Source organism: Erinaceus europaeus, unplaced genomic scaffold, assembly GCF_950295315.1.
Source record: "Erinaceus europaeus unplaced genomic scaffold, mEriEur2.1 scaffold_1215, whole genome shotgun sequence".
NCBI lineage: Eukaryota > Metazoa > Chordata > Mammalia > Eulipotyphla > Erinaceidae > Erinaceus > Erinaceus europaeus.
The window spans coordinates 1-21488 of record NW_026647624.1 but is presented as its reverse complement, the minus strand read 5'-3'; the positions used below and the strand labels follow the sequence as shown (position 1 = coordinate 21488).

The 21488-nt window shown below is 38.3% G+C and overlaps 1 protein-coding gene across 1 annotated transcript; it reads right to left on the bottom strand.

The window, feature by feature from the left end:
• Positions 1 to 2240: 2240 nt before the first annotated feature.
• On the bottom strand, positions 2241 to 18912 carry LOC132536395 (protein phosphatase 1 regulatory subunit 21-like; the record flags this gene model as incomplete). Its single annotated transcript, XM_060184186.1, has 5 exons — positions 18790 to 18912; positions 18612 to 18700; positions 13283 to 13419; positions 10383 to 10475; positions 2241 to 2368 (listed from the first exon to the last, which is right to left on the bottom strand). Coding segments are annotated over exons 1-5 (495 nt in total), but the record flags the coding sequence as incomplete, so codon positions are not given.
• Positions 18913 to 21488: the final 2576 nt, after the last annotated feature.

The following is a 21488-nucleotide window of genomic DNA, read 5'->3' as shown; positions in this document are numbered from 1 at the left end:
CCCATGTTCAAGCCTTGGTAGGGTGAAACAGAGTGGCAGGTGATTCTCTGTCTCTCTCCTTCTCAATTTATGTTTCTATCCAATAATAAGAAAAAAAATTAAATAAAAATATCAAAAAAAGGGAGCCGGGCGGTGATGCAGCAGGTTAAGTACACATGGTGTGAAGTGCAAGGACTGGCGTAAGGATCCCAGTTCGAGCCCCTGGCTCCCCACCTGCAGGGGGTTTGCTTCACAGGTGGTGAAACAAGTCCGAAGGTGTCGACTATCTCTCCCCCCTCTGTCTTCCCCTCCTCTCTCGTTTTCTCTCTGTCCTATCCAACGACAACAGTAACTACAATGACAATAAACAATAAGGGCAACAAAAGTGAAAAAATAAATTTAAAAAATTAAAAAAAAAAAAACCATAGTGTTAACATTGCAAGAACTGTTAGAATGACCAAATTAGCAAAAAATTAGGAGGGGTCAAAGAGCTCAGCAGAAGAGGACATGCCTTGCAAGAGTGAGACCTAGGGTTTCATATCTATCACTAAATAAAATAATAGAGAGGCACTCTGTTCTCTCTCAATAAAAAATATATCTGCGGGAGTCGGGCGGTAGCACAGCGGGTTAAGCGCAGGTGGCGCAAAACGCAAAGACGGACGTAAGGATCCCGGTTTGAGCCCCCGACTCCCCACCTGCAAGGGAGTCACTTCACAGGCAGTGAAGCAGATCTGCAGGTGTCTCTCTTTCTCTCCCCCTTTCTGTCTTCCCCTCCTCTCTCCATTTCTCTCTGTCCTGTCCAACATCAATAACAACTACAACAATAAAACAAGGGGAACAAGAGGGAATGAATAAATAAAAATAAAAATCATATATATATATATATCTGCATCTGCATGTGTGTTTTAATTAGGAAAGAAGGGGCCAAGCAGAGGCACACCTGGTTGAGCACACAGGTTACAATGTACAAGGACCCAGGTTCAAGCCTTCAGTCTCTATCTGCAGGGAAAAAGCTTTTTGAATAGTGAAGTAGTACTGCAGGTGTCTGTCTCTCTCCCCCCATTCTCTCTTAATTTCTGGCTGTCTCTATCCAATAAAAAAAATTAGGAAGGAAAATACTAACAGAAGCTCTACTGATCTTTTCTTTCTAATTATATTACCAATTTATATATAGCAGAACAGTATCACAAATGCAAGGATATATACTGATAGAATCAAGAATCTTCACATAACCAAATATATCACTAAAATACAAACAATGAGTGATGTACCTAAGTTACAACAAATGATTAATAGACACTAACATATCTTTCTTTCATTCTTTTTTATTTTTTTTAGATAGAAAGTGAAAAACAAGAGGGATGAGACAACAAAAGGAGAGGCATCCCCAAACTACTTCACTGCTTATAAAGTTTCCCCAAATAGGTGATCCTATAAGGTAGCTAAGGGGCTTGAACTTAGGCCCTTGTGCATGGTAACATGTGTGCTAGACTGAGTAAGCTATCTTCTGGTCCCCTCAGATAGACCAACAGACAGGTACACACACAGACACACAGACACACAGACACACACACACACACACACACATTTAATTATTTTATTTATTGGATAGAGACAGAGAGAAATCCAAAGAGATGGGGAGATAGAGTGGGAGAGAGGAAGAGAGAGAGACACCTGCAGCCCTGCTTCACCACTCAAGAAGCTTTCCTCTTACAGGTAGGGGCCAGGAGTTTGATCCTGGATCCTTGCACATTGTAACATGTACACTCAGCCAGGTGCACCAGTGCCTGATCCCCCCCCCCTTTTTTTTACCAGAGCATTTCTCAGCTCAGTTCATGAATCTGAGACTCCAGAGCCTCAGGCATGAGAGTCTCTTTGCATAATCTTTATACTATCTACCCCTGCTCCCATATTGGTTTTTAAAAACAAGCAAACAAACAAACACGCCTTATTTATTAGAGAGAGAAAGAGAAGAAGAAAAAGAACCAGAGTATTACTCTGGCACATGCAATGCTGAAGACTGACTTGGGACCCCCCATGCTTAAAAGTCCAATGCTCCAGTCACTGCGCCACCTCTCAGGCAGCACTACCATTTTTTTTTTTAAAGTATTGGACATGAAAGAAGAAAAGAGAGACAACTTTATTTTCCAGAAGAGATTAATATTCTAAAGTTATGTTGGCAAATCAATTTTTCTACTTTGTTCAAGATACAGCTAAAAAAAGGAAGCATATTTTAAAATTGTAAATCGGAAACAAATTACCTTTCCTGCTCCATTTGTTAATGCCACTACTGATGACAGGATACAGTCATTAGTTGTTATGAGCTTCTGTGTTGCTGTTGGAAGTTCATGCTCTATGGTAGCTTTTTGACTATAATGTTTGGAAATATCTATAAAAGCAATTAAATGCAAACTCATTACTACCTACATATAAGTTAGTAGAGATAATCAGCTTGTTAACCTCTCAAATCTACGTTAAAAATTTACAAGGTAAATTTGACAAAAAAAAAAAAAAGGTTCCAATATCAATATTGTATCAAAATATTCACAAACCCATGTGGAAAGAACAAAAAGAAGCAGGGTCTCCTATTGCATCCAGATGTCTCAATAATAGCCACCAGCTTATAGAGCTGATTTTCCCTCATATGAGTATTTGCCCCTACTTTAGGATCAAGTACATTTTCGTGACCAGTATTTACTATTTACAGCCCAACAAGCACAGAGGAGAATTTATCTAATACTTATAAAAGCAAACCCTGAGGATGATACAGAACAACCAAGACAGGCATGATGTCCCCCAATTCTTAATGGTCTTTAGCTAGCCTGACAATACACATTCCTCACTAACAGGAGTGTCTACATAGCCAAATAAGGACTGGGTTCTCCAGTGTTTGGCTTCATGTGCAATTGCCTCCAGTCTAGAAACATTATAACAGAGGCCTGTGACTAGAAAAGCACAGAGAGGTTATATATATGTTCACAGAAACTACAGCAGGTGAAACTAGCCAAACAGTTAAGCCTGGGGTATTCTGGATCTCAGAGAGATAGTGATATTGTCCTGGAAAAGGGGATGGTAGAATTATTAGACAGTGCTGATTTATAAGGAAGGGTACTATAATAAAGCCTCCTTTGAATTTTCTAGAATACTCAGTTATAGCAGCATCACAGTTAACAAAATTAAAAACAAATCACACACACAGAGAGGGAGAGAACTATTGAGCAAGTGTTTATTTAGAAAATTTCATTTATTTCCCCAACAACAAAAGTCCTGGACCAGATGGCTTCACAAATGAATTCTACAAAACTTTCAGGAAACAGTTAGTACCCATACTTCTTAAGCTTTTCCATAAGATTGAAGAAACAGGAATACTCCCTTCCACCTTCTATGAAGCCAAATCACCCTGATACCAAAAGCTGATAGGGACAGAACAAAAAACGAAAATTACAGACCAATATCTCTGATGAACATAGATGCCAAAATATTAAACAAGATCTTGGCCAACCGGATACAGCAACATATCAAAAAGATTGTTCATCACGACCAAGTGGGATTCATCCCAGGAATGCAAGGCTGGTTCAACATCAGTAAGTCAATCAATGTCATTCATCACATCAATAAAAGCAAAGCCAAAAACCACATGATTATCTCAGTAGATGCAGAGAAAGCCTTTGACAAAATCCAACACCCATTCATGCTCAAAACTCTACAAAAAGTGGGAATAGATGGGCAATTCCTCACTATATATAGCAAACCTACAGCCAACATCATACTCAATGGACAGAAGCTGAAAGCATTCCCCCTCAGATCGGAGACTAGACAGGGCTGTCCACTGTCACCGTTACTCTTCAACATAGTACTGGAAGTTCTTGCCATAGCAATCAGGCAAGAGAAAGGAATCAAAGGAATACAGATTGGAAGGGAAGAAGTCAAGCTCTCACTATTTGCAGATGATATGATAGTATACATAGAAAGACCTAAAGAATCCAGCAGAAAACTATTGGAAGTTATTAGGCAATATAGCAAGGTATCAGGCTACAAAATCAATGTACAAAAATCAGTGGCATTTCTTTATGCAAACAAACACTAAAGCTGAAGAAGAAGACATCCAGAAATCACTCCCCTTTACTGTTTCAGCAAAACCAGTCAAATACCTAGGAATAAAGTTGACCAAAGAAGTGAAAGACTTATATACTGAAAACTATGAGTCGCTACTCAAGGAAATAGAAACTGATACCAAGAAATGGAAAGATATCCCATGCTCATGGATTGGAAGAATAAATATCATCAAAATGAATATTCTTCCCAGAGCTATATACAAATTTAATGCAATACCCATCAAAGCTCCACCAAGCTTCTTTAAGAGAATAGAACAAACACTACAATCATTTATCTGGAACATGAAAACACCTAGAATTGCCAAAACCATCTTAAGGAAAAGAAACAGAAATGGAGACATCACACCCCCAGACCTTAAACTATATTATAAAGCCATCATCATCAAAATAGCATGGTACTGGAACAAAAATAGGCACACAGACCAGTGGAACAGAACTGAAAGCCCAGAAATAAATCCCCACACCTATGGACATCTAATCTTTGATAAGGGGGCCCAAAGCATTAAATGAAAGAAAGAGGCTCTCTTCATTAAATGGTGCTGGGAAAACTGGGTTGTAACATGCAGAATGAAATTGAACCACTTTATCTCACCAGAAACAAAAATCAACTCCAAATGGATCACAGACCTGGATGTCAGACCAGAAACAATCAAATACTTAGAGGAAAACATTGGTAAAACACTTTCCCACCTACACCTCAAGGACATCTTTGATGAATCAAACCCAATTGCAAGGAAGACTTAAGCAGAAACAAACCAATGGGACTACATCAAATTGAAAAGCTTCTGCACATCCAAAGAAAACTATTAAACAAACAAAGAGACCACTCACTGAATGGGAGAAGATCTTCACATGCCATACATCAGACAAGAAACTAATCACCAAAATATATAAAGAATTCAGCAAACTTAGCACCAAAAAAGCAAATGACCCCATCCAAAAATGGGCAGAGGAAATGAACAAAACATTCACCTCAGAGGAGATCCAAAGGCTAACAAACATATGAAAAACTGCTCTAGGTCACTGATTGTCAGAGAAATGCAAATTAAGACAACACTAAGATACCACCTCACTCCTGTAAGAATGGCATACATCAAAAAGGACAGCAGCAACAAATGCTGGAGAGGTTGTGGGGACAGAGGAACCCTTTTACATTGCTGGTGGGAATGTAAATTGGTACAGCCTCTGTGGAGAGCAGTCTGGAAAACTCTCACAAGGCTAGACATGGACCTTCCATATGATCCAGTAATTCCTCTCCTGGGGTTATACCCCAAGGACTCCATAACACCCAACCAAAAAGAGGTGTGTACTCCTATGTTCATAGCAGCACAATTCATAATAGCTAAAACCTGGAAGCAACCCAGGTGCCCAACAACAGATGAGTGGCTGAGAAAGCTGTGGTATATATACACAATGGAATACTATGCAGCTATCAAGAACAATGAACCCACCTTCTCTGACCCATCTTGGACAGAGCTAGAAGGAATTATGTTAAGTGAGCTAAGTCAGAAAGATAAAGATGAGTATGGGATGATCCCACTCATCAACAGAAGTTGAGTAGGAAGATCTGAAAGGGAAACTAAAAGCAGGACCTGACCAAATTGTAAGTAGGGCGCCAAAGTAAAAACCCTGTGGTGAAGGGTAGACATGCAGCTTCCTGGGACAGTGGGGGGGTGGGAGTGGGTGGGAGGGATGGGTCACAGTCTTTTGGTGGTGGGAATGGTGTTTATGTACACTCCTAGTAAAATGTAGACATATACATCACTAGTTAATTAATACGAGAGGGGGAAAACTAATTGTATGTCTCAAAGTTTTTCAAAACACAAACTGAATTTTTTCTCAATATATGCAGTGTAATTGATATGCAGACTCTCTCAAAAGCCTAGACCAAGTAGATCAGAAGCAACCAATAGCACAGCTATATACAAGATACTAGGTACTGTACAGCAAACCCTAACAAAAGGACTTTTCAAAGTTAACCCAATTACCAAACAATGTGATAACATTAACTATCGATTGTCTCTTTGAACCCTAAAACAGCAGGAACCTCAAATCTCCACTATACAGCCTCTACTTCCCCCAGTCCTGGAACCATTGGATAGGGTCCACTTTCCCGTATGCCTCTCCCAATCCATATCAAATAATATTGCATCTGTCGATCACAACCGGGATTAGCCAGTCCTTGCGCTTTGCACCAGTGCACTTAACCCACTGTGCTACCGCCTGACTCCCCTTAGTCAATTAATTTACTATTGGATAGGACAGAGAAAAATTGAAAGGGGAGGAGGTAGAGAGGGAAAGAGACAGAGAGACACCTGCAGCCCTGCTTCACCACTTGTGAAACTTTCCCCCTGCAGGGGAAAAGTTGAACCTGGTCCTTACACACTGTAATTTGTGTGCTCAACCAGGTGTGCCAACACCCAGCCCCCAGAACAAGAAATTTAGTTGACTTTAGACTATGGAGAATTAAGAGAAAATAAGAGTAGAGCTACTCTGTAGGCAGTCAGCCTACATTTCTTTCTTTCTTTTTTTAATTTAAATTGTCTTTATTTATTGGATAGAGAGAGCCAGAAAGGGGGAGAGACAAGAGATATCTGCAGTCCTTTTATACCTTTTGCAAAGCTTTCCCCCTGCAGGTGGGCACCAGGGGCTTGAACCTGGGTCCTTGCAGACTGTAATATAAGCGCTTAACCAGTTGTACCACCTCCTGGCCCCCTCAGAGTATATTTCTTACATGCATTAGGTCCTCTTTGGATTTGATCCCTGGTACAAGAGTGTTCTGGTATCTATCACTCTCTCTCATAAAATACATGAATTATTTAAAAAGAAGTTATTCATAAAGAACTGGTATTTGAGGTTTAGCCTAAAGTTACTGTTTATAAGACTTTTAGCTAAAATTTCCAAACTAGGGAATATTTTATTTATATATTTGACATTCACATATACACATACACACATATATATATAAATGTCTATGCGAAGATACTTTTAGACTCAGAGAGAAGGTACAAAGAATTTCTATCTACTTTTTAGCCAGTTGTCAACATTCTTACATTACCATGGTTCACTTTGCACAACAAAGGAACAAACTAATTGATATATTGCTATTTTTAAAATAAATTATCTTCTATATACTCATTTGTATAATGAACTTGTTAGTTGACATTTTCTCTATATGCCAGTTTTTTTTGATATAGTTATATTTTACTATAATGCAACTTTCTTGGTAGGATATCTTGGTTGACTGGTGACTGAAATCACATGTATAAAACCAAGGGCTTCTACTGGATCAATGATACTGCTGATTGACAAAAATAATTCTCCCAATCCAACTATTCTTATTAAGTCCAAAGTTTCAATGTTCTTAAATCTTTTTTCATTTATTTATTATTGGATAGAGACCGAAAGAAATTGAGAGAGGAAGAGGAGATAGAGAAGGAGAGAAACACAGAGACACCTGCAGTACTACTTCACCACTTGTGAAGTATTCCCCCTGCAGGCAGGGACCAGGGACTTGAACCTGGGTCCTTGCTCACTGTAATGTGTGCACTTAACCAGATGTGCCACCAACTAGCCCTCAAAGTTACAATTGGTGAGTGTGCTATGATATTAAATTTTGATAACAAAAATGACAGCATTTGCAATCTCCAACAAAGAAGTAAAAAGTTCAGAAAGAGAACTCCAAAAGGAAATACTTGAATTAAAGGAAACTGGATAGTACTAGGGTTTATCTAAGAGGCATTGTATCCGGAATAAATCAGCTTGAGGACAGAACAGCAGAACTAGGAGATAAAACTGCCACACTCTCAGAGTACAAAGTAGCTGAAGCAAAATGGTTTATGAAAACTGAAAACATTCTCTGGTAAATAGCAGATGCTCTCAGAAGAAAAAAAAAAAAAAGAAAGAAAGAAAGAAACTGACTGGGGTACCTGAGGATGAAGAGAAAGCAAAAGGAGCAGGAAGCACATTCAAAACAATTACTTCAGGGAACTTTCCACACCTGGGCCCTGGGCAAAATATAGCGAGGAAACTGAAAGGAAACCAACATTACTGAGTCCCAAACAGCCAATGCCAAGACACATAATAGTAATATTTGGATTTCCAAAAGTAAGGACAAAGAAGAAATACTGCAGGCTGCAAGGGAAAAGAAGAAGCTGACATACAGAGACCATCAGACTCTCATCAGATTTCTCAACAGAAACCCTAGAAGGGAGAAGAGAACAAGGAAAAGCTTCATGAGCTGTGAAACAGTGCTAAAGATGTAGTTTCTTTCCCTCCCCGCATCCCTCTCTCTCTTCTTCACTATCCTTCTCCCTTACCTCTCAATTTCTCTCTGTCCTATCAAAAGTAAAATAGATATTTAAAAAAATAAATCTTAAAAAAAAAAAATATCCACAGAAAGGTACGTTCTCCAAGCTGAAAGGTAATGTGGTACTAAGACCACTGATGAGACTAAGAATGATACTAGGCCATAGGTAATGTGCCTCAATCAGCCCCTTCTTCTATTATACATATATCCGATAAAATTTCAAGTTTAAAAAGTAATTGTCTAACAAGATCAGAAGAGAAAACACAAGTAGAACCTGAACTGGAATTGGCATACTGTACCAAAGTGAAAGGCTCTGGGGTGTGGGTAGGGGGGGAAATACAGGTCCAGAAAGGATGACAGAGGACCTAGTGGGGGTTGTATTGTTATATGGAAAACTGGGAAATGTTTTGCATGTACGAACTACTGTATTTACTATTGAATGTAAACCATTAAAGAAATTTAAATAAAGAAATTTAAAAATAATAAAGAAATTTTAAAAATTTAAATAATAAATAAGATACATTTAAATAAATAATATATAATAAATAAATAATGGTTTTAAATAAATAATTTAAATAAAATTAAATAATAAATAAAAAATTTAAATAAAGAAATTTTTTAAAAAGTAATTTTCTGTGAAGGTACTAATTAGTCACTAAATACTAACTAAAGTATAGAACACTTGAAGCATGTGGGCTAATTTCAGTAGTCTTTAATAACTGGCCCCCCTTACCACTCCCCTATATCTGCAGTCTTCAAAAGAAAAGAGAAAAAAAAAGAAAAAAAGGGAGTCAGGCGGTAGCGCAGCGAGTTAAGCACACATGGCACAAAGCACAAGGACCAGAGTAAGGATCCGGGTTTAAGCCCCCAGCTGTCTACTTGCAGTGGAGTCGCTTCACAACTGGTGAAGCAGGTCTACAGGTATCTATCTTCTCTCCCCCTCTCTGTCTTCCCCTCCTCTCTCCATTTCTCTCTGTCCTATCCAACAACAATGACAACAATAATAACTACAACAATAAAACAACAAGGGCAACAAAAGAGAATTAATAAATAAATATTTAAAAAGAAAAAAATGCTAGAGCTCTTGCAGAGATTAAAGAGGCAGGACTCAAACCTATGAACACCCTTCAACAGGCTAAACTTTTAGAAGCATATATGCAATTAAAACCTAACCATAGTTGAACACCAGATACTCATTTCTCAAGATTCTGCTAAACAAAGCAGGACTTAAAATAGGCACTTTAAAAATATATAGTATAGCGGAAGGCAAGTGCATCTTTCTGAGGACTTTAAACCTTGATTCCTCAAATTCTTTGTATTTGGGCTATAACTAATACAAATAATTTTGCTAACTGCCTCTGAGTACCACATCTGCCTTGATAAAATCCACATACCTGCTTTAAATCCACATACCTGCTTTATTTTTTTGGCTAATGTACTGTGCAAAAGTATTTTTCTTCAGTACTTTTTCTTACTTAAAAAAAAAAAAAGAAAAAGAAGAAGAAGCAGATGGGAGAAACAGAAGGCAGTGAGCTGTGCACTTCTGTGTAAGGCAAATGCTACTATGCCTCTATCTGGTATCTTTTGGCCACAGCCATATTTGTTTCAATTTTATTCAGGCAGATCTCAGAAAGTGGGATGAAGGGTTTTCTGGGTTTTTTATTTTGTTTTGTTTTTTCTGGGGGGATTAATGGTTTACAGTCAACAGTAAAATACAGTAGTTGGTACATGGGTAACATTTCTCAATTTTCCACATAACACTCTAACCCCCCCCCCCCCACCTAGGTTCTCCACTGGCATCATGTTCCAGGACCTGAACACTCCACTCCACCCTAGGGTCCTTTATTTTGGTGCAATACACTAAATTCAGTCCAAGTTCTGCTCTGTGTTTTCCCTTCTGTTCCTGTTTTTTCAGTTTCTGTCTGTGAGTGAGAGGGATGAAGGTTTTAAGGTTATTTATGTTCTTTTTCAGGTCTTACCTTTCATGACATCATGAAACCCATGGAGTGCAGCACCAACATTTGTTAGAACGGAACTGTAGTTTGTTCGAAGGAGGCCATCTGGCTGTGTACCTAGGAACCAAAATCACAAGCCTAAGCATTTCCCACAAGACTTGGCCTGAAAACTTGACAGTCCACTATCTCCCCCTCCTTTTGGCAAGACAGAGTTTACAAAATTGCTTGCGATATGCTGAAAATAATGGTCCTAAAAATCACTGCAGATACATCCAAATATAATGATAAATAAGGACACAACTAACTGACCTGTAACCCAATGTCTACAAATATTCTGAGTGACTAAGACTCAAAATTAAATAACTAAGCAGGATTATGTATTTCAAGATTCTTTTAAAAATGAAAATCTTTGTGAATTTCATCTTGTAGCTATGTGACACAATTCTCATTATTCTTCCCTTACACTATATTATTTACTGAACATTACTGAATACTATCATTCAAACTTCAGAGTTCCACTTTTGGTATAGCAGCTCCACAGACTCACTCTCTGTCAAAGTGGCAGAACTTATTTTAAAACAACCAGTTAAAACTCTGGGAATAGTCCTAAATACATTCAGCAAGTGAAAAAACATTTACATGGTGGTCCAGGAGGTAGTGCAGTGGATAAAGCATTGGACCAAGCATGAGGTCCTGAGTTCAGTCCCCCGCAACACATGTACACATGTACCACAGTGATGTCTGGTTCTCGTTCTCCTTTTTTTTTTTTTGGCCCATTTTCCCCTTTTCTACTTTACTGGATAGGGTAGAGAGAGAAACTAAGAAAAGAGGGGAAAGAAAAAGGAAGGCAGAGAGAGGGAGAGATATCTACAGACCTGCATTAATGCTCATGAAGCATCCCTCCTGCAGGTGGGGATCAGGGGCTCGAACCCAGGTCCTTTAGTAAGGTAATGTGTGTGCTTAACCAGGTGCGCCATCACCTGACCCCCTAAAAACTTTTTTTCAAGAGAAAGGATTTGAACAGATGTTTTTATTACCAATGAAGACTGCTCTTGTACAATAGGGACATGAAAAGATGTTCATCGTCACTAGGCTATAAAGAAAATGCAAACAAAACCATACTGAGATACCATTTCATAAAGTCAGATAATAAAACCAGGACAATTAAAATAAAAAGGACAGATGAAAACATTGGTGAGAATATGGAGAAATCAGAATCCTTACCACTACTAGTGGGATATAAATTGATACAGTCACTTTGGAAAATAGTTAAAGGCTGGGGAGACAGCATAATGGCTATGCAAATGACACTCATGCCTAAGGCTGAGGTCCCAGGTTCAAGCCCCAACTTCACCATAAGCCAGAGATGAGCAATGCTCTGTAGCCTGTCTCTTGCTATTAAAAGAAGAAGAAGAGGAAGAAGGAGAAGGAGAAGAAAGAAGAAAAACAACACTCCATGGGAAAACAGCTGAATAGTTTCTCTAATAATGAATACAGAGTTAGCATATTATTCAGTAATTTCATCCCTAGAGATACCACTTCAAGAGAAGTCAATAGATATATCCACTCAAAAACTTGTGCACAGCATTTGGGGACAAGAATAAAATGTAGTTTTTCCATACCATAGAATATTATTCTATAATAAAATGGAATAAAAGGTAGATACATGCTGCAACATGTGTGACACTTGGAAACATTAAACTAAGTGAAAGAAAACAGTCACATATTATCTGGTTTTATGAAGTGCTCAAAATAAATCAACTGATAGAAAACAAACTAGTTGATGCTATATGCTGAAGAAGAGTAGGACAGGGGAGTAAGGGAGTGACTGCTAAAACATAGATATCCTCCGGAGAGTGGTAAGAATATCCTAGTGTTCACTAGATGCTCAAACATGAAGTTCCGAGTTCAATTCCTAGTAGCACATATACCAGAGTGGTGCTCTAGTTGTCTTTTCTTCTCTCCTCCTAGCTCTCTCATTTAACTTATGTATTTATTAACATGACAGAGAAGGATAGAAAGAACCAGAACATCACTCTGGCACATGTGATGCCCCAACAATAAGCACCACAATTCTCCCAAAGTCTTAGAGATAAATTGGTTTTGTTTTTCTTTTGTTTTGCAAGTTCATGTATTTTTAACTCTCCATATTTCACATGGGTGAAACCACCCAGTAGTTGTCTTTCACTTCCTTACTTCACTAAGCAAAATCCTCCAATTCCATTCATTTTGTTCCAAAGAATAAATACAGTACTATTTTTATAAATTGCTGAGTAGTACTGCACTGAGTACCATAAATTTTTTTTTTTGCCTCCAGGGTTATTGTTGGTACTTGGTGCCTGCACTACAAATCCACTGCTCCTGGAGGCTATTTTTTTCCCTTTTGTTGCCCTTGTTGTTGACCACTGTTGTTATTATTTTTGTTGTTATTGATGTTGTTGTGTTGGATAGGACAGAGAGAAATGGAGAGAGAAAGGTGAAGCAACGCCCTGCAGGCAGGGAGCCAGGAGCTGGAACCAGGATCCTTACTCTGGTACTTGTGATTTACTCCATGTGTGCTTAACGCGCTGCATTACTGCCCAGCACCCAGTACCCTAACTTTTTTATCTAGTCATTTGTTGATGGGTATCTAGGCTGCTTCCATATATTGGCATTGTTATAAAGCAGCTATGAAAATAGGGGTACATATGCTCTTTCAAATTAATGTTTTCATATCTTCTGGATAAATGCCCAAGAGTCATTTTATTAATGGGAATACAGGCAAGAAGTAAACTTATTTGTCCAAGATCATTTATGTATAAACGGCTAGATAATTTGAATTCAATTTTTCAAACTCCAGGTTCCAGGCTCTTGTCACTAGCACAAGTCAAACCATCTTTCTTTTGGGGTTGCAAGAAGTCTCGTTTTTCAATTGAAACACTTACTTGGCAAGGCAAGAAGACCCACATATGTTTGCAGCTTCTCAAACACAGCTGTCATCTTTTTCATGTCCTGAGACAGCTCTAAATTCCTGGCTCTTAGTGCAGATGTGCAAAGAGAAGATTCACATTCTTCTTCTAAACTAAAATGGGCAGATTTTTAGAAAGTGAACATCTTTTACAGCAAACCCTAACAAAGGGACTTTTCAACCCAATTACCAAATACTAAAATTAGTTAACCCAATTACCAAATAATGTGATAACAATAACTATCCATTGTCTTCTTGAACCCTAAGACAGCAGGAACCTCACATTTCCACTATAGAGCCTATATTTCCCCCAGTCCTGGAACCTTAGGGTGGGGCCCATTTTCCTGCATGCTTCTCTCAATGCATATCAAATAATATTGCATCCACCGATCGCAACCTAATCAACGCAATGAGTGTCACCCAGCATGCTTCACTTCAGATTGTGTCCAGAGACTTCAGGTGTGGAATGACAACCCTTCAGCTTAATTATTCAGGTGAGACCTTTCCTTTCATAGTATTCTCTAATCCCATACCAGGTGGTTCACTTCCTAACAAAGTCCCAAAACCTAGATATAGACCAGGTCCCCTGAGATGAAGCATACGTTCACATGTATCCATAAACTAGGGCAAAATATATACCTGAAAGCAGAAGTACACTAGAGTCTGCAGTGAGTACCCTCAGACACTTCATCTGCACTATTCCAGCCTTTAGGTCCATAATTGTTCAACAATTTGTTTGGCTTTGTATGTTAACTCTCTTTTCAACCACCAGGTTCCAGAGGCCAGCAGGATGCTGACCAGACTTCCCTGGACTGACGACCCCACCAATGTGTCCTGGAGTTCCGCTTCCCCAGAGACCCACACTACTAGGGAAAGAGAGAGGCAGACTGGGAGTATGGATCAACCAGTCAATGCCCATGTTCAGCGGGGAAGCAATTACAGAAACCAGACCTTCCACCTTCTGCAACCCACAACGACCCTGGGTCCATACTCCCAGAGGGATAGAGAATGGGAAAGCTATCAGGGGAGGGGATAGGATATGGAGATCGGGTGGTGGGAATTGTGTGGAGTTGTACCCCTCCTATCCTACGGTTTTGTTAATGTCTCCTTTCTTAAATAAATAAATAAATAAATAAATAAACATCATGAATACTTTTTAATTGGCTGTAAGAAACTGTCTAAATTCTCAAACAGTTTGATCCAAAGAGTGGCTTAGAGAAAAAAAAAGGAAAAAATACAAATAAATAGAGTAAGCAATTGATGATCTCCTTCCTAAGGATCCATTTTTTTAATATGATGTACTCAACTGCTTAATGCAAATGCCAGTGGGGTAATGGAGGACAAAATGGAAGAAAATATAAAGGCAAATATCCATGCTTTCTATCCTGACTGCAGCACAAGCATGTTCCCTTTAAAAAATATTTTCAGGGAGGTTCAAGAGGTGGTGCAATGAATAAATCAATGGATCAGCAGGCATGAGATCCTAAGTTGGATCTTGGCATCACATGTGCCACAATAATGTTCTGGTTCTCTCTATCAGTGTCATGTGACCTGGGAGGAGGTTCAGTGGGTAGAATGCACATTTTGCAAACTCAAGACCCTCAAGTTCAGTGCCTGGCACTGCATATAAGTCAGAGCGGTCAGTATCTATCTCTTTATCTGTCTCACTAAATAAAACAAATATTTTAAAAATATTTTCATGCTGCCAAGTAATGGTACAATGGATGGACCCCCAAACATGAGGTCCTGTGTTTGATCCTAGCATCACATGTTCCTGATGCCCTGAATCTCTCCTCTTCTCTCTCATTAATAAGTAAATACATCTTTTTAAAAAATGTTTTTTATATTTTTTCCCTTTTGTTGCCCTTGTTGTATTTCATTGTTGTTGTAGTTATTATTGTTGTTGTTATTGATGTCGTCATTGTTGGATAGGACAGAGAAATGGAGAGAGGAGGGGAAGACAGAGAAGGGGAGAGAAAGACACCTACGGATCTGTTTCATTGCCTGTGAAGTGACTCCCCTACAGGTGGGGAGCCGGGGACTCGAATGGGATCCTTATGGGGGTCCTTGCGCTTTGCGCCACATGTGCTTAACCTGTTGCATTACCGCCCGACTCCCATAAATACATCTTTTAAAAATATATTTTAGGAGAAAAATATTTCACTGAGTAAATTCTAAGTAAGAACCAACAAAGAGAATCATTCACTTTTTCAGTATACATAGTTTTAAAAGTGAACCATACTAGGAAAAAAAAAACATAGGCTCTTATCTAAAAGTAAATGTTTAAAATTTATAAAATATATTTTATAATATTTTTTTGCTTTTTTTTTTCTTGTGTTGCCCTTGTTGTTTTATTGTTGTAGTTATTATTGTTGTTGTTATTGATGCTGTCATTGTTGGATAGGACAGAGAGGAATCAAGAGAGCAGGGGAAGACAGAGAGAGGGAGAGAAAGATAGACACCTGCAGACATGCTTCACCGCCTGTGAAGCGACTCCCCTGCAGGTAGGGAGCCTGGGGCTCAAACCTGGATCTATACACCAGTCCTTGCACTTTGTGCCATGTGCACTTAATCCGCTGCGCTACCGTCTGACCCCCATAATTTTTAATTTTAAAGTTATTTGGAAAAACTTAATTGTAAGAAATTAGCAAACCACATGGAATGGACAGTTCTATAAAAATGTGCAGATAATGCTCTCTACACACAAAGCTAGAAAAGTTATTAGCAAACAAACATATCCAATCCTCTGACACTTCGCCTCTTCGTAGCCAGTGGCTTTAGTCATCATTAAGCCAGTTTACTACTAAAGGACAATTTTTTCATAAATTAATGTGATATTTAAACCAATGATATAAAAATCAGTAGCTGATAGCATATCAGACAGAACATTCCAAGAATAAAAATCTTGGCTCAAAAAGTGACTTATATAGGGGGCTGGGCAGTAAAGCAGCTGGTTAAGTGCACATGTCGCAAAGCACAAGGGCCCGCGTAAGAATCCCAGTTCGAGTCCCTAGCTCTCCACCTACAGGGGGTTGCTCCACAAGTGGTGAAGCAGGTCTGCAGGTGTCTGTCTTTCTCTCCTCCTGTCTGTCTTCCCTTCCTCACTCCATTTCTCTTGTCCTATCCAACAACAACAACAGCTATAATAATAACAACTACAACAAGGGCAACAAAATGGGAAAAATGGCCTCCAGGAGCAGTGGATTTGTAGTGCAGGCACCAAGCCTCAGCAATAACCCTGGAGGCAAAAATAAATAAATAAAAATTAAAAATAAAAGGAATATTATTTTAGCATTATTAATTTCATTTAAAAATAGTAAAATTTTCTAAAGTTTCATCCATGTAAACCATTAACACTCTAGTAAAATAATCTGGAGAAAAAAATAGTGAAATTTTATATTCTGAGGCTGGTGAAATAGTTCACTTGGACAGTATGCTGCTTTGCCATGTGTACAACTCAGATTTGAGACAGGCCCCCACCATAATGAAGGAAGTTTTGGTGCCATGGTCTCTCTACCTCTATCTAAAAGAAATCATAAAACTGAAAAGCAAAAACAACACTTTTTTTTGCCTCCAGGGTTATTGGTGGGGCACGGTGCCTACACTACCAACCCACTGCTTCTGGTGGCCATTTTCTTCCCTTTTTTTGTTGTTGTTGCTGTTATTATTATTATTATTGTTGCTGCTGCTGTGACTGCTGTATAGGACAGAGAGAAATTGAGAGAGGAGAAGACAGAGAGGAGAGAAAAGTAGACAACTGAAGACCTGCTTCACCCTCTGCAGGTGGGGAGCTGGGGGCTCGAACTGGGATCCTTAAGTGTGTCCCTGTGCTTCACACTATGTGTGCTTAACCTGATGTGCTACTGCTCCAGGACCCCACAACACTGGTTTTATAAGGATTTATTATACTATTGGGCTGTTGGTCAAATCATAAATTGTTTTTCTTGTGCAAAAATGCACCATGACTTTTCTGACTTTTCATGACTTTTTTTTCATTTGTATGTTTTCATTATCTACAAGTTACTGAGCTTCATATTTTCTAAGCCTTATTTTTCAATATGTACATTTTCCCCAGATAGAGACAAAGTGGTAGAGAGGCAGAGAAAGTGAAAGATAACACAGCACCAAAGCTTCCTTCATTATGGTATATACATGTTCTTTTGTCTCTTATGTCTTAGTTGCAATATTTTTGGTTATCTTTTTTAAGCTAGTTCTTACAATAAAAATATTCAAACGAAGTAAGAGACTTTCAAGTTATACAACTCCCCCACCCAGAAGTATTTAAGATAGAAAATGTAAGGTCAGTAAATAAAATATCCTATAAAGGTAAGAGTAGTTAAACAAAATTTGTTTATTTGTTCACTATTAATTTTTTTTTTCTTAGTCAGAGTATTGCTCAGTTCTGACTTATTACGGTAGCTTTGGGGACTGAACCTCGGACATGCAAGTCTCAGGCATGAAAATCTTTTGCATAACCATTTTGCTATCTCCCAGGCCCAAAGTTTTTTTTAAGGTTTTATTTATTAATGAGAAAGATAGGAAGAGAGAAAGAAACAGACATCACTCTGGTGCATGTGCTGCCAGGGATTGAACTTGGAAACTCATGCTTGAGAGTCCAATGCTTTATCTATTCACTGTGCTACTTCCTGGACCACAAGCATTTTGTTTATAAACTAAATTAAAACAAACAAAAAAACACCAATAGGGACCAGAGGATTGCTCACCTAGTAGAGTGCACAATTTATCATGCACAAGAACATGGGTTTGAGCATCACATAGAAGCACCATATACAACACCCAATGAAAGATCCAGGAACAGCGGAACACATTCTCTCTCTCTCTCTCTGTCTGTCTCTGTCTCTCTCTCTCTCTCAGAAGCAGTTGAATTGCAAGGTACAGGCCTCTGGATGGAGAAAATTTCACCAATAATAAAAACAAACCTTTCTTCAGAAAGAATTATACATCTAAATGTATAAGTTAACAGTTGTAACCCCCATGGGTGTTTACAGAGATAGAAAAATAAATACCCCCAAAACTGAGATTTCTATTTAAGTCATAATTAATTAAAATACTGGTTTATAGCATTATTGGGTTTATAGTAGCAACCACTATACAAAAGCACTGGAATAAAAAATAAAAACTGTAAGTCAATTTTCTCAAATATAAGTTTAAGTCATAGTTTTCCTTTTTTCACAAAAGTCCAAATTGCTACAGAAAAGTCAGGTTCCTTGTTACTATTTTATCCCAGTGTAGGTCCAATGACGTCCCACAATCCCTCGAGGTCCCAAGCCACAAGGAATAAGTACCTTTTTAACTGATAAGGGAGAATCTTCCTAAGAAAACATATGTAAGATGTTAAATGCTCTGAAAAAGTTTTCAATTTCACAGTTGTCTCCTGAAAAAGAAAAACAATTTCAAGGTTAATAGAATTATTTGACAAAGTGGAGCTCCCGTTTCCAGAAGTAAGACAGAGAAGAAAATTACCAGGACAGTCACTGTATCTTCAGTGATGCTTTCAAATAAATGAAGCATCCCTTCCTCCAGAGGGCGGACATAGGATGCATTTTCATGAAGGTACTGGGAGAACTAAACAGAGGAGAAGGAATTGTGAGGGAATCATGGAAGCTAACATATATCAACACATTCATAAATGGACTCGCTAAATTATAATCCTAAATTCTTGGAAACTTAACATCTGGGTTTTTATATGGAATACCTTCTTTTTATTTTTTTATTACTTCATTTTTACTTTTAATTTTTATTTATAAAAAGGAAACACTGACAAAAAACATAGGATCCCAAACCAAGAGACCCCTCACAGAATGGGAGATCTTTACACGCCATACATCAGACAAGAGTTTAATAACCAACATATATAAAGAGCTTGCCAGACTCAACAACAAGACAACAAATAACCCCATCCAAAAATGGGGGGCGGACTTGGACAGAATATTCACCACAGAAGAGATCCAAAAGGCCGAGAAACACATGAAAAAATGCTCTAAGTCTCTGATTGTCAGAGAAATGCAAATCAAGACAACAATGAGATACCAAAAAAAAACCAAAAAAAAAAAAACAACATAGGATAAGAGAGGTACAATTCCCACCACCAGAACTCCATATTACACTCCCTCCCCTGATAGCTTTCCTATTCTTTATCCCTCGAGGAGCATGGACCCAGGATCATTATGGGATGCATAAGGTGGAAGGTCTGGCTTCTGTAATTGCTTCCCCACTGAACATGGGCATTGGCAAGTCAATCCATACTCACACCCTGTCTCTCTCTTTCCCTAGCAGGGCAGGGTTCTGGGAAAGTAATACCTTCTAACAATAGCAAATACTAAAAATGTCCCACATCCCCCTGACAAATGAAAAAAAAGAAGCAGCAGCAGCAGAAGTAGCAGCAGCAAAAGCAGAAGAAGGAGGAGAAGGAAAAGGAGGAGGAGGAGGAGGAGGAGGAGGAGGAGGAGGAGGAGGAGGAGGAGAAGAAGAAGAAGAAGAAGAAGAAGAAGAAGAAAAGGGGTGATATAATTAACAACCAGATGCAACCTAGAAAAACACAAAAGGAGGAAGAGGAAGGAAGGGAAGGAGGGGAAAAACTAATTACTAGATTTTGTGTTAAGAACTTCTTTCTTTAAAAACATGTCTATTGTGTTAAGTGAGATAGGCCAAAAAGAGAAGGGTAAATATCAAATAACCTAACTTATAGGTGGAAATTAAGAAATAAGAAAAGTAAGAGAAAACAGAGTAAAACTTGGACTAGGTGGGGTGTACTACACCAAAGCAAAGGACTCCAGAGGGAAGAAGTGAAGAGAAACTTGGGGTCCTAGTGCAGGATGGTATGGACGTAGATTGTAGGTGAGAGTGCTCTGCAAGAGAACTTTCATGGGGAGATGAGAAACTGCATCAAGTGTCAACAACTCCCTGGAAACCACTAACTCCTCAATAAAAAGAAAAACATAAAATAAAATAACACAAAATAAAATAAAATAAAGGTGGTCGGGCGGTAGCGCAGTGGGTTAAGCACACATGGCGCAAAGCGCAAGGATTGGCATAAGGATCCCAGTTCGAGCCCCCAGCTCCCCACCTGCAGGGGAGTCACTTCATAGGCGGTGAAGTAGGTCTGCAGGTGGGGACACTCTCTGTCTCCTCCTCCCCTCTCCATTTCTCTCAGTCCTATCCAACAACAATGAGATCAATTCAATAACAATGATAATAATGACCACAACAATGGTAAAACAACCAGGGTAACAAAAGGGGGGAAAAAAAAAAGCTTCCAGGAGCAGTGAATTTGTGGTGCAGGCACCGAGCCCCGGCAATAAATAAATAAATAAATAAATAAATAAATAAATAAAATAAAAACTACCCTGTATCCTGATAGCAGTTTCTTACTTTTACTATATATAACCTCCTATGCTAACAAATTCCAGAAGTGTAACCATCATCAAGATAAGGATATGAAAGCTTGATGTATCCGTAATTGATACTTTAGTATATACAAAGGAATAATTGAGTATGAAGAACAGACTCAGAAAATGCTACCATATGCATCTAGACAGTAGAAAAGCAAAAAGATCATTTTCGTTTATTAACTTTCTCACTTATGCACTTATGATGGCTAAAGTTTCTACTTCCAAATACAGAAATGTAACATCTGATTTTGTAAAAATGTGATTGGAAAAAACAAAAAGTAATTGAACTGACCCTACTGTAAACAATACAGAGGACCTGGGGCAACTCAATCTTTACTGCTTCATCTTTATAGATGTAAAATAAGATAAACTCTGAGTTTACAAGTCTAAATTCTATTTCATGCTTCTATGAACAAGTCTTAAATGTTCCAATAATCTCTTACCACATTGTTTCTGAAATTTCCTTCAATAATTCAGACTCACTAGAAAAACTGCATAGGTCCTTTCACAGACCAAAGAGCCATAGGTTAAATGCTGAGAAATACATTAATTTTCCAAAGTAATAAAGTTTTTCATATATGGTAAGATTAACATACTTGAACATCATCATTTGTGCATGATACTGAGAAACTCCTCAGTTGATGAATTAAAGAATTCATAAGGATAGAAACTATGGACTTACTGAACTAAGTTTTAGGGTAACTTAATACACAGAAATCTATATCTAGTACCCTCAGTAACACATATTTTATCCTCTTTCAGTTAAATGTG